Below are 13,953 nucleotides of genomic sequence, written 5' to 3'. Positions count from 1 at the left end.
ACTTTTGTGTTTGGCTCCCTTTTCTTAAATTTATTTTCATGAAATACATCTATGTAGTTGAACATAGCAATTTTTCTTTTCATTGATATATAGAGTACTGCTGTGAACATTGTTGTATGCTGTTGGCATATATGACATGTTACCTAGATATGGAATTGCTAGGTAATAGTGTATGTATCTGTTCAGTGCCAAAAAGCTTTCCAGAGTGTTTGTGCCAATGTACACATCCACCAGCAGTTATAGATCTCCACATCTCTGCCCAAACCTTTCCATAGTTAGTCTTTTGAACTAAAAAGGGCTATTTAATTTTTGAAAATTCAGTGAAATATTTCTTGCTCCCCTACCTCTTGAACTTTTATAATGTCTAGTAGATAGTTGCTAGGCTTAGAGTTTATGCTGCTGTATTTCTCTAATAGCTTTGAAGCTGACTTAGTCTTTCTACAGAGTAGCATATTTAGGACTAAAATGGTTTTATAAACATAGACACTCTTTTCAAATATATCCTTATTTCCTTTTTAAAGAATATTTAAGAGAGATTTCTGAGACAAATGCCCTGCACTGGATTTCATTAGCTTTTCTAATTTTTAATTAGACTTTATTTAAACAAGTCATTAAAGGGAAATTTTTTTGGTCAAACTGTATATATAAGTGAGAAACGTTTGCTTCATATATATGTCCTTTAAAATTGAAATACCATCACCGTATCTGTTAGATAGGAATACTATAACTATAAAGGCTGCTATGTATTTAAATAATTTGTAATAAAAGCACTACATAAATAGTTTCTGTCCCACCTGTATATATAACTTTTACTTCTTTTCAAGTAAAAGAATAGCTCAACATTTTGAAATCTCTTTCAACTCTCCTATGTCAAGCCAAGGGATTTATTTGGGGGGAAAATGTTTTAAAAAATACGTGTGCGTGTGTGTATGTTTATATATAAAATTTTGCCTGGTTCTCAGGCTATTCATGCATTTATTTATTAAGCATTTCTGTTTATCTTGACACAAGATTCTGTGTTGCCAGGTGACTACTCTTCAAATGGATTTAACATTTATTAGGAGTCTTCTAGTGTCCCACATTTATTACGATCTTTTTTATCCAGCTTTGGAGTAGTTCTTTTTTAAAAAAATAAGGCAACTCCAGTCTTATTTTGCCTTAAAAGTCATACTTGTTGGCCTATTTCTTTTGCCTTGCTTCATAAGCTTCGTAACACCCTCAGTTAAATTGCTATTCATATGAGGATAATAAAGATTGATCAATTTTTTAAAATCATGCAGTAAAAATTTACCTATTCATATTTATCCACTCTACTACATGTAGGCTTGGACACAGTCCCTTCCTTATTACAGAATTTACATTATGTTATTCTAGATGCCAGTGTCCATGGGGTAAAGCTTGCTAATATTGTGTAGACAGAGGCATAATTAAATTATTATAAATAGTTAAATTCTAAAATATTAACAGCTTTAATGTAAAGGAAACCATTGTGCAAAGGTGAATGTGCTAGTCAAGTTGCTTAGATCAAAAATGATCATAGACTATCTCTAGTAATTTTAAGGAGTATATCTTGTTATCTCTCAGTCATCTCAACTTATTTTTAACTTAATCTAAATAAAAACTTATATTTTGTTTTATTGTTTTGAGAAAGGAACATTGTTCCAAAATCACACAAAAAAAAGAAGAACATGATGCTTGGAGTTACCACCAGCCAGTCCTGAAAGGCCCATAAAATAAAGGATTTCAGGGAATGTCTATGTTTCAAAAACCATCTCTGGTGGCTCTGAGGAATAGGTTAGTGGAGTTCATGATTGCTATTAGGGAATCCTAGATACATTGGTGTATACTAACTCAGATTTTATTACTTAAATTATCTTGTTTTCAGTGAGAGTTCAACTTTGTAGTTATAGTAAGCAAAGTAGCTTTTAAAAATTATAAATTAGGTCTATATCAAAAGACAGCCTCCATTATGACAAATATTAATTTTTAGAAAAGATAATTTATTTCATATCCTTTTCTGTTTAAAGATAGGCTATTGAGAAAAATACTTTTTATTTATGGGTAACTCTCTTTGCCAATGTATTTTTAAAAATATTAAGTGAATAAACAATAGAGTGCCAAATGTTGCTTACATTATTTTATATTTGGTATTATTTGTAATTTTGCAAAAAGGGCCTCACATTTTAATTAGCATTAACGGTTGTTGAATCTTAAGTGGAAGATATATTGGATGATTGCACTACCTCATTTTTTTTGTATATTTGAAAATTTTCATAATGAAAAGTTGAAAACGGTTTTAATTCAACATGATAATGAAATGCTTCGAGTAGTTGCTTATCTTTACTGACCATCAGTAGGCAATGAACATCTGAGTATCTTTTAGGTGAAGATCCTGTGGTGGGTACAGAGACACTTATGGCATGGTTTCTTTCTTCAAGAAGCTTGTAATATACATATAGGTATAGACGGATAGGATTTTTATACAAGTGATATGTGTTAGCAGAGGGAGTAGTATAGTGAAGTAGTACAGGAAAGACAAATTTAGAAATTAGATGATAGTCTATTCTGTTGAAAGGTTTCAAGGTGCAGGCTAAGAGTTTTCTTTTAAGGAGTCAGTATGAGGCCTAAAGGTTAGTTAATTAGTCATTACTTTGTTGACATTGGTTAATTTTAATTAACTGATCCGAACAAAGAAATTTTTTTTTTTTTTTTTTTTGCGGTACGCGGGCCTCTCACTGTTGTGGCCTCTCCCGTTGCGGAGCACAGGCTCCGGACGCGCAGGCTCAGCGGCCATGGCTCGCGGGCCCAGCCGCTCCGCGGCATGTGGGATCTTCCCGGACCGGGGCACAAACCCGTGTCCTCTGCATCGGCAGGCGGACTCTCAACCACTGCGCCACCAGGGAAGCCCCGAACAAAGAAAATATTTTTAAGATAGTTGATAACCTGTTCTGATCTATGTAGGAATCTTTCATTTTTGACCTAAAACAATAAATGAATGTCAGAGAGAGTTGTGTTTTTTTTCTTTATGAACTGTAGTGTTCTGCCTTTAGAGTGGTGAATCTGTAGGAGCTCAGAAGTTACTTCATGTAATCTTTTTTTAAAGACTTAAAACATCTTGAAAAAATAAACACATTTCAATTAGATGCATTTATAAAATATGTTGGAACACTTACTAAAAATTGTACACATGAATAGTGAGGTGGGAACTTGAACTTGTAGGTCATTTGTTTTTAGTTCAAGTTAATATTACATAATGCTCTTAGCTCCTGTTCTGTGTCTCAAAATGATCAAAAGAGCTAATATTTTGTGTTTGTGTGTGTGTATGTGTATATGTATATGCCAGGTTAACTTGTGAAGGCAGTATATATATGAGTGCTATTTAAAGCTCTCACTCAAATAGTTTTACTGAAGGCATATATCATGTTTTACTAGGGTCTTATTTATTGGCCCTGTTATTTCTGGGGAGACAGAATGGTGTATTGGCTAAGAAAGTGACCCCTAGAGTTGGACTGACTGGGTTTGAATCTTGATTCTTCATCTTACCAATTGTGAGATCTTAGATAATATGTTTATCTTTTCCACAGTGTCCTCATCTGTGAAGTGAGGATAATAACTTGTCTCATGGGTTGCTGTGAAGAGTGGAATAATTCCTAAAAAGTACACAGATGCTTGGGGAATAGGGTGTTCGATTTGAGTCACTAATATAGTCCCTTTACGTTATAACTTTTCAGAGCCTCAATCCTCTAAAATCCTTAACTTATCTATATATGTCTAAGGAGGCTCCAACTTAAAACAAGTTGTGTTTTGAGGAATTTACTGATTTGGATTTCTGCAGTGAATCTCCGTTATGTAAATAGGTTGCCAGGCTAACTTGTGAAGGCAATAATCATAATGTAGCAAAAATAATTAGAAGAGAACAGCAATAAAATGGAAAGATACTGTCTTGGTATCAACTCAAAGATAGTTGAGTAGTAGTAGGTTTAATTAAAAGCATTTGAAAGAGACACAGAGCTCTGAAAGAGTCATTCAAAGTCTTCCATAGAATTTTGGAGGGCTAGCATTGATTCTTTGCTAATTTTACTTCCAACTTTATCAGTTTTCTTTGCATTTATGATGGAGAGCTAGCAGCATCACTGATGTATTACACAGTTGTAATATATCATCTATCAATACGGCTATTTTTTGACTGATTTGTTAAGATTAGGTAACTTGATGGGAACTGTTTTCTTTGTGCAACTGAGAGAGAATGAAAGAGAGAAGGTGGTTAAGGAGGTTGTGTGCTTTTAGTAGTATAAAATAAGCTGTGACTGATCTCAGAGAGACGATAGGGGAGCAGTTTCCCGTGCTGGTAACCATTCCCAGTTACTGCCCTTAACAAGAGGAGAGAGAGAAAGAGTATGGGTTATTCATATGTAAAAGATGCTTACAAATTGAGTTTTTGTATAAATAAGCACTCCCTGACATGTAAGACATTTCTTTTAAAAAGTATTTCAAGACTCTGAAGTATAATCCAGGGTTATCACTATGAAAAGCATTTTGAATTTTTTAACATTTTAACTTTTATTTGAATTCCAGTAAAATAAGAGATTACTACATAGGAGACAACACATTACACACAGTTTGTGTGTATCTCTGATACCAGAGTTGAAAGATGGAGATTTTCCTATGTTCTCCTTAGATGAGGGTTCTTAGTCTTATAACTCTAAAAATATTTAACTTTAGTAATTATGAAGAAACCAACTTTTTAATATCAGAAAAGTATTAACAATGGTGCTAAAATGCACCGTTTTAAGTTATTTCTCTTTGTAGACTGTTGTGACACTCAAATAAAATTTTATTGCTTTTATATATTCTTGATTAATTAGTTACACATTTCTTTCATTAGGAAGTAGCTGTTTTTGTCTTTGATAAAAAGCTGATTGACAAATATCAAAAATTTGAAAAGGATCAAATCATCGATTCTCTAAAACGAGGAGTCCAACAGTTAACTCGACTACGACACCCTCGACTTCTTACTGTCCAACATCCTTTAGAAGAATCCAGGTAAATTTTTATGAAAACTTACATAAGAGATTTCCTAAACAAATAGTTTTTTTTAAAAAAACTTTATGTTTGAAATCTATCTATACAGTATACTGTCAGTGAAAAGTTCTTATCAACTGAGTGTTGAGTTCTTATGGATTAGTTACTTCTTTGAAATTTATTTGAATATTCTATGTATATGTCTCTTTTTGAAATATTAATAAAAGTTTTCTTCACATTTGCCATGAGTCTGTATTTGCTTACTCTATGTTCAAGACTACAGCAGTCCAAATGGAAGATGCGAGAGAAGTATAGAATACAGTCCCTGCCTGAAAGTAATTTTTCTTGTTAATTTGCTAGAATTCATTGCCCCCTTTTCATTGATTCAATATTCAGAGGCTATTTTTATGTCTATTCCAGGTAGTACTGTTCTCGACGTTTAACCTTTTACTATGTCCAGTATGTCAGTTCATAGTCCTCAGTTACTCTACTATCTCTTTTTCTCAAAATGAGCTTGGGAACTGTTGCTGAGAATGACAAGAAAACAGAATTTATGTTGTGTAATCTTAACTGGATCCTCAAGCCTTGGTGCTTTCAATAACTCCTTTAGATACCCAGCTATATAAATCTTTTCCACATTACTCATAACCCCTAATTTATTCCTTCCTTCCTACTTAGCAGACTGTATTCCCCTCTCTTAAATCAGATCTTAACCAAATGGTTTGCCAATGCATTCTGTGGACCCTAGGATTTTAAGGATAGGGAAAGAAGAGGCAGGGGGAGAAACCTAGCTGGCAGGGGCCCAGGCTTCCCATCTCCCGTCAACCAGGACAGTTTGGTTTTTATCTATTTTATATTTTGGATTTCTACATAGTTCTTACTTTAGAATCTTAGTAACCCACTGTCACTTACTCACTTCCCCCAAAGACACAAGATCTTTTCTTTGAACCTAAAAGAAAAAAATCTAATGTTTACCATGTGAAAAACTGTACTAAATTTTTTGTATTTGTTTAACTTATTTAATTCTCAACAACTATATAGAAGAACTGAGGATTGGAGCTGCTACTACATAAGCCACATAGTTATGGCACCCTGATTCCTGAGCCTATGCTGTGCCTACCCAGAAATATACTTATTTTATGTCTTTTATCATGATAATATTTTACTGCCCTTCCTTGTGTAAATAAACCCAGAAGAAGATTATAGTTGTTGTCTTCTTATGTAACACTCACTATTATGAACCCTCTATCTCAAAGTGGACTAAGTTTTGTTGGTCACACTTGTCCTGAGCTTTCCTGACTCCATGCTTGTTTGTGCTATTTCCTCTAGAGTGTTTTCTATCAGTAGTTATAGTGTCACCTATCAGAACTTACCCACCTTTGTTATTTTAACTTGTATTTCTTTTTTTTTTTTTAATATTCCATTGTATGAATATAGCACATTTTGTTTACCTGTTCATCAGTTGATGGGCATTTGAGTTGTTTCTCCTTTTTGGTTTTTATGAATACTGCTGCTGTAAACATTTGTGTACAAGTTTTTGTGTGGACATACGTTTTCATTTCCCTTGGGTGTACAACCTAGGAGCCAACTTGCTGGATCATATGGTGACTCAATATTTAGCCGACTGAGGATAAAGTAGCATTTTTTTTAAAAATTTAATTAATTAATTAACTTATTTTTGGCTGCATTGGGTCTTCGTTGCTGCGTGTGGGCTTTCTCTAGTTGCGGCGAGCGGGGGCTACTGTTCGTTGCGGTGCGCAGCCTTCTCATTGCGTTGGCTTCTCTTGTTGCGGAGCACGGGCTCTAGCCGCGTGGGCTTCAGTAGTTGTGGCACGTGGGCTCAGTAGTTGTGGCTCGCGGGCTCTAGAGCACAAGCTCAGTAGTTGTGGCTCACGGGCTTTGTTGTTCCACGGCATGTGGGATCTTCCCGGAGCAGGGATCGAGCCTGTGTCTCCTGCATTGGCAGGTGGATTTTTAACCACTGCGCCACCAGGGAAGTCCCTAACTTGTATTTCATCATTACGTTTTAAATCTCTTGAAGGGAGAAAGGCTAGTGTTTTATATCTTTCTCTGTCCCTGCAGCTTCTTTTATAGTGATTTAAATATTATAGGACTAGGGCTTTATTGGCGTTCATGAAGAGAGATAATTCAAAGATTACTTTAAGGCATTTTCATTGAAAGGTTGTAAAAATTGCAGTAGCATTGATAGAAATAGGAACCCTTTAGGGAAGGAAAAAAATAACTTCTGGTTTTTAATGACTTAATAATGTGGAGATGACACTGGAATCATCCAAAAGAAATGTGCTATAGAAAATAATCCAGGGACTTCCCTGGCAGTCCAGTGGTTAAGACTTTGCCTTCCAGTGCTGGGGGTGCGGGTTCAAACCCTGGTTGGGGAGCTAAGATCCCACATGCCTCAGGGCCAAAAAACCAAAACATAAAACAGGAGCAATATTATAGCAGATTCAATAAAGACTTTAAAAATGATCTACATCAAAAAAATTTTTTAAATAAATAAATAAAAAGAAAAGTAATCCAGGTGAAAGTTCAGAGTTGGTGATGTATATGGGGGTGAGTAAAATATAGGTAGTAATTAAAACCATGAAAAAAAATGAATTTCAAGAGCATGAGTCAAAAGAGCAGAGTAGTGAGGACAGAACTTGAAATGTAGAGGGGAAAGAAGAGCCAGCAAAAGAAATTGGAAGGATCCTGTCGTATGACAGGAGAAAAATTGGCAACATGTTATGGAAGCCAAAGGAGGGAAGAAAGGACTCCCTAACACTGGGGACCACCAAATAAAAAGGAAATAAGGACTGAGAAGAATCCATTGCATTTGACTAGTGAGAGGTTGTTAGTGATATTCAGTAATTTCAGTAGGATGGCAGTTTGGAAGCTAGAAAGGAACCCAGCAGAGAAGACATCATTATGTGAATAAAGTCCCATAGGAGGAACTCAAAGGAAATTTCAGGAGGATAGTTGCAAATCACTAATATACTGAGGTAAAGTGTAGGGAAATGAGATCATTCATGTTCGATGAACTTTACTTTTTCAAGATAGAACATGGATAATAGACGAGTAGTAGGTAAAGGAATAAGGAGTTAATGGAATGAGGAGTTAATATAAGAGGGCTATGAAGGGATGTTCTTGAAAAATAAAAAGAGCGAGGTTAAATAAAGTATACTATGTATCTTTAGGCTATGAGTCTACAGAGACTTGGGTTTTCTATTTTTTCCTTCAGCTTACGACATAAGAGAGTAAAAGAAACCTGTGATGGCGCCTACAGGGTTAATAAGGGTTTGCCCAGTAAAGGGTAGTAAGGGCGATAGTTTATTGTTGAGGTAGTAGGGAGAAAGACAGGAATAAAGTGTAGTCAGAACTGAATACTTCAAATTTGTTGAATAAAGGTACTGGGAAGCTAGGTTAGGTGGTGGTAGTAAAAGGGTGGGAGATGAATGGCTAGTAAACAGCTGCGGTTGGGGGAGGTGGTCCTTGAGAGAGGATTTAGCCCTTCTGGTGTGTAACTGTTTGTAATGATGATGGAAATAAATATTCATGAAAGATAATAAGGCCTTCAAGCTTGAAGAATAATCTTACGAATATTGATATGACCAAGGATGATTTTGGGGACAAGACAGAAAAGGAAAAAAATAAGAGTTGCTAAAATAAACGAGTCCTGGGAATCATTGGAAACTGTAGAGAAGACTAAGGGGTTTTTGAGCAGTTTTCCTCCAGTGCAGTTCAGCAAACGAAAGCCTGTGTCCACTGTGTTAATGAGCTTAGTGTGGGAATCAAGAACAAGATCAAGATCATCATCTTTATTGATAACTGAGCAGGGAGGACAGTGTAACTTTCTTCTTCAACCTAAGCAGCTCTGTCTTGATCACTCATACATATTGAACTTCTGCATATGCTTTCATTTGAAAAATGGGTTCAAAGTGAAAGAAAAGTAACTCAAGTATTACTGACAGAACAGCAAAAGGCATATTTGCCATTAAACAGTTACTGTCCAGGTGCAGAGGCTTGGTATAGCTTTGTTACCGCACTGCCTTGTAGTTCTTCATTGCCAGAGCCTAAGCCAAAGTCCAAAATGTTAGGACTTGAATCTCAGACAGTTGGTAATTACAATAGCAATTGTAAACATTTATTGAGCTTACATTTTAGTCAACCTGCTATGTATTTTATATGCATTTGCTCATTTGATCTTTGCAGTAACCTTTCAAGGTGGTCTTTTATCACCAGTTTACAAATGGGCAAAGTGAGGCTCAAAGTGTCCAAAGTCACCGACAAGGAATAGAGATGCTGGGACTTGAAGTTGGGTATTTGTATTCAGAGCTTGAGCTCTTGGTCATTACTCTATTAGACTTATTGAAGGCTTATTGAATGTTACTAATGCTGAGGGCCCCGGCTCGATCCCTGGTTGGGGAACTAAGATCCCGCAAGCTGTGTGGCACAGCCAAAAAATAAAATAAAATAAATAAAAATCAAAGAACAGTAATTAAAAAAATTGGAAACTTGTGACACCTTTAAAAATGATACATAAAATAGATAAAAGCAAAGGTGCTCTGAGATTGAAGTAGTCATCAGGCTAGTCACTCCCACTGGCATCTGGACCTGACTGCCCGGTCCTGAGATCTTCCACATGGACCTCCTGCCAGGGAGCTCCCCGAGCTCCAGGTGTGTCCATGTGGCCGTGCTCTGGCCAGGACGTCACATCTCCTGACACGTCCTGCCGCTCAGCAACCTGGGGAAGCCCTGCTGATCCTCTGCACACAGGCTCCACGGTCACTCCTACTCACCCACCGGGAAACAGGAACGCCCCCCCGCTCCCCCCCCCCCCCCCGCCTCCCCCGCACCGAGCACACACATGTCATGCTTGTCCTGGCAATGTGCTGTGGAGGACAGGTGGACATCAGGGCTTGCAAAGTACCCTAGGACAGTGGTCCCCAACCTTTTTGTCACCAGGGACTGGTTTCGTGGAAGACAGTTTTTCCATGGACGGGGGTGGGGGTGGTTCAGGAGGTAATGCGAGCGATGGGGAGCGGCAGATGAAGCTTCGCTCCCTGGCCCGCCGCTCACCGCCTGCTGTGCGGCCTGGTTCCTAACAGGCCGCGGCCCGAGGGTTGGGGACCCCTGCCCTAGAAGACACCACAGGATGCCATGTTTCCCAAAGCAAGAACAAAAGGGTTTTCACATTGTTTACAGGAGCAAAAGACAGTCCTAGAGATGCAAAAATGATGTGCCCTTCCAGGGTTCCAACAGCTCACAAAGGTCCCAAGAGACGTAATTCAGGACCCTTCCCTCACCCAGGTGTTTGCTCTTAACAGTGAAAAAAAAAAAAGTGACCGTCCTGTGGGAGCTGGAGCTATGCCCTGTCCCTCTTCCTGACTCGTTGCTCCAGAGGTGTCTGTGGGAAATCTACAGGTTCCTTTGAGCATATTCTGAGATTTAGAGCCTTAGAAATAAGGGTAATATCATAGGTATAATGTAACAGTATGTTAAATTAATTCATTGGTTTTCCATAAAGAATATCAATCATTCAAAATGCACAGTTGATACAATTTTTATTTCCTGACTTTTTAAATTTAAAAAATGTATCACAGCTGTTATAACACTTAAAAGACTGAATGATTTATCCAGTGGAATTCATATACAAAGCTTCCTAACTTTGCTTTATTGGCCTAAGTGTGTTATATTAATGCTGAAAATAAATCTAAAATTGTCCACCTTCTTGTTGATAGTTAAATAGGACCACTAATATTTTTCTTTTTTAAAACAGGGATTGCTTGGCATTTTGTACGGAACCAGTTTTTGCCAGCTTAGCCAATGTTCTGGGTAACTGGGAAAATCTACCTTCCCCTGTATCTCCAGACATTAAGGATTATAAACTTTATGATGTAGAAACTAAATATGGTTTGCTTCAGGTATGTATTTTTATTCATCATGTGGATAGAATATTTTCCTTCAAAATTGCTTTTAGCCATTTCAAATTTAGCTGTATAAACTGCTTTATGTGAACCTTTAGATCTTCTCAGTAATTTAAAAATTATTTCTATGTTCTAGAATTTTTCTACAGTTTATTGTTAGGCTTAAACTATCTTTTTAATGTATGAAACATAACATTAGTAACCTTTGGAGAAGAGCACTTGTTGATTGGTGGATGTGGTGGTTCCTTTTTAATGTTTTTGAATTGTGAACCTTCACAGTGCATCCGTTAAGTCCATCCACTTTTTCTGATTTTCCTTCCCCTGCTTACCAAAATATCTTCGGCTTTAGAGAGTGAATTGATACAGTAGATTCTTTGTTTTTGGGGGGCAGAGATCATTTTATTCATTATTTTTAACAGTATTGTTAAGGTATAATTAATTGGCATACAGTAAACTTCACATGTTTAAAATATACAGTTTTTTAAGTTTATAGGTGGAACCGTCACTACAATCAAAACAATTTACATATGGACCTTCCAAAGTTTCCTCATACCCATTGCGGTCCTCCCCTCCTGCTCCTTGCTGTCTTCTGTCTCTCACCCTAGGAAGCCACTGACTACTTTCTGTCACTAAATCAGTTTGTATTTTTAGAATTTTGTAAATGAAATCATACAATATGTACTCTTTTTCTGGCCTGGCTTCTTTCAATCAATCTGATTATTTTGGTATTCATTCATATAGTTGTGCATATCAATATTTCTTTTATTACTGAGTAGTATATCATAGTTTGCTCATCCATTCACCTGTTGTTGATCATTTGGGTTGTTTCCAATTTTGGGCTATTGCAAATAAAGCTGCTATGAACATTCATATGCAAGTTTTTGTATGGACGTATGCTTTCATTTCTCTTGGTTAATTACCTAGGAGTGGAATGGCTGGATCAAATGGTATGTGTATATTTTATTTTTTAAGAAACTGAAAAACTGTTTTCCAAATGATAGTACCATTTTACATTCCCATTGCAGTGTATAAAAGTTACATTTTTTTCACATCTTTGCAAAACTTGGTATGGTTGGCCCTTTCAATTGTAACCATTCTTTTTTTCGTGGGATCTTAGTTCCTTGACCAGGGATTGAACCCAGGTCCTCAGCAGTGAAAGCATGGAGTCCTAACCACTGGACCGCCAGGGAATTCCCTCAATTGTAGCCATTCTAATATGTGTGCAGTGGTATCTCATTGGAGTTTTAATTTGCATTTCCTTAATGAATAATGATGTTGAACACCTTTTTATATGCTTCCTTGCCATCTGAGTGTCTTTTTTGGTGACATGTCTGTTCAGATCTTTTGCTTATTGTTTAAATGGGTTGTTTGTTTTCTGTTATTGAGTTTTGAGATTTCTTTATATATTGTGGACACAAGTTCTTTGTCAGATACATGACTTAAAAATATTCTCTCTTAGTCTGTGGCTTATCTTATTCTCTTAACAGTATATATTTTCTAATTGTGGTAAAATACACATAACATAAAATTTGCCATCTTAGCCATTTTTAAGTGTACAGTTTAAGTACATTCACATTCTTGTGCAACCATCACTTCCATCCATCTCCAGAACTCTTTTCACCTTGCAAAATTTAAGCTGTACCCATTAAACAATAACTCCTCACACCCCACCTCTCATACCTCCCAGCCCCTAGCAACCATCATTCTACTTTCTGTCTCTATTAGTTTGACTACTCATATAATTGGAATCATGCAGTATTTTTCTTTTTGTGACTGGTTTATTTCAGTTAGCATAATATCCTCTAGGTTCATCCATGTGGTAGTGTGTGTCAGAATTTCTTTCCTATTTGAAGGCTGAATAATATTCTGTTGTATGTATTTACCACATTATGTTTATTCATTCATTCATTGATGGACACTTGGGTTGCTTTCACCTCTTGGTTATCGTAATACTGCTATGAACATGGGTGAACAAATATCTCTTCAGGACCCTGCTTTCAGTTCTTTTTGGGATATACCCAGAAGTGGAATTGCTGGATTCTATGGTAATTCTATTTTTAAGTTTTTGAGGAACTGGCATACTTGGTACGTTGGCCCTTTCAAATCCAGTTCTCACTTTTTGTTAACAAATTCCATGGTAATCTCAGGCACAAATACAAAATATTAATCCAGTGTGAGAATGAGTGAATGTCAGTTAATGTTTGAAAACTGAGTACAATGCTATTCAGAAAAACTTAATTTCAATATGAAGTATAAATATATAAAAATATTAAGAATTAGAATCAAATTGACAGAGGTATTTCTTGATATTTACTGTCTTTAAGTAAGAAACCAAAGATTCTCTCGCTTTTCAAATTCAGGAACTAAATGAATTTGGGTAGCAAAGTGCTTTTATTACTGTCTTTTCTTTTGCTTTTGTGCGTATAGAAAGGAACTTAATAAATAGTTGTCCTCTGTTTTTACAATTGGGTTTTTCTTGCTAATGCTTAGAATGCTCTGGCAACTGAGAATATCTGTACTTTTGCATTTATGAAATTTAATTGTTACCTGGCGTGTAAAAAATTTTTATTGGGAGAAGCAGCAAATTTGATTATTATGAGATTTATTATTGTAATTGAAAGGAGTTTTATTAAAAATGTCTTTTATTTCCATTTACAGGTTTCTGAAGGATTGTCATTTTTGCATAGCAGTGTGAAAATGGTTCATGGAAATGTTACACCTGAAAATATAATTTTGAATAAAAGTGGAGCCTGGAAAATAATGGGCTTTGATTTTTGTATATCATCGACCAATCCTTCTGAACAAGAGGTAATGAAGGTTTTATTCTTCTCATTTTTTAAAGCTCTGGAAATTTGTGATTGCATCTGAAATAGATTAGAGAATTTATAAGCCTGATAAATGTGTAGAAATAGGCTATGTGGTACAATGGTATGTTTAAATGTATAGCTTTATAGAAAATTTCTAGTGTTCATTGTACCTATGAATATTTAGCTCATTAATTCCTCAG

At 36.1% G+C, this 13,953-nt stretch overlaps 1 protein-coding gene across 2 annotated transcripts in view; it reads left to right on the top strand.

Annotated features, from left to right (window-relative positions):
- SCYL2 (SCY1 like pseudokinase 2) overlaps window positions 1-13,953 on the top strand; it is a 58,839-nt gene that overhangs the window by 20,732 nt on the left and 24,154 nt on the right. For both annotated transcript variants that reach the window (XM_079935857.1, XM_079935858.1), the window contains exons 3-5: window positions 4,886-5,043; window positions 10,799-10,943; window positions 13,605-13,754. In XM_079935857.1, coding sequence (XP_079791983.1) covers window positions 4,886-5,043; window positions 10,799-10,943; window positions 13,605-13,754 — 453 coding nt within the window. The remainder of the gene's footprint in view (window positions 1-4,885; window positions 5,044-10,798; window positions 10,944-13,604; window positions 13,755-13,953) is intronic.

This window comes from Stenella coeruleoalba (genome assembly GCF_951394435.1).
Source record: "Stenella coeruleoalba genome assembly, chromosome: 11".
NCBI lineage: Eukaryota > Metazoa > Chordata > Mammalia > Artiodactyla > Delphinidae > Stenella > Stenella coeruleoalba.
The sequence above is the reverse complement of the archived record's forward strand: the minus strand, read 5'-3'. Positions and strand labels throughout refer to the sequence as shown.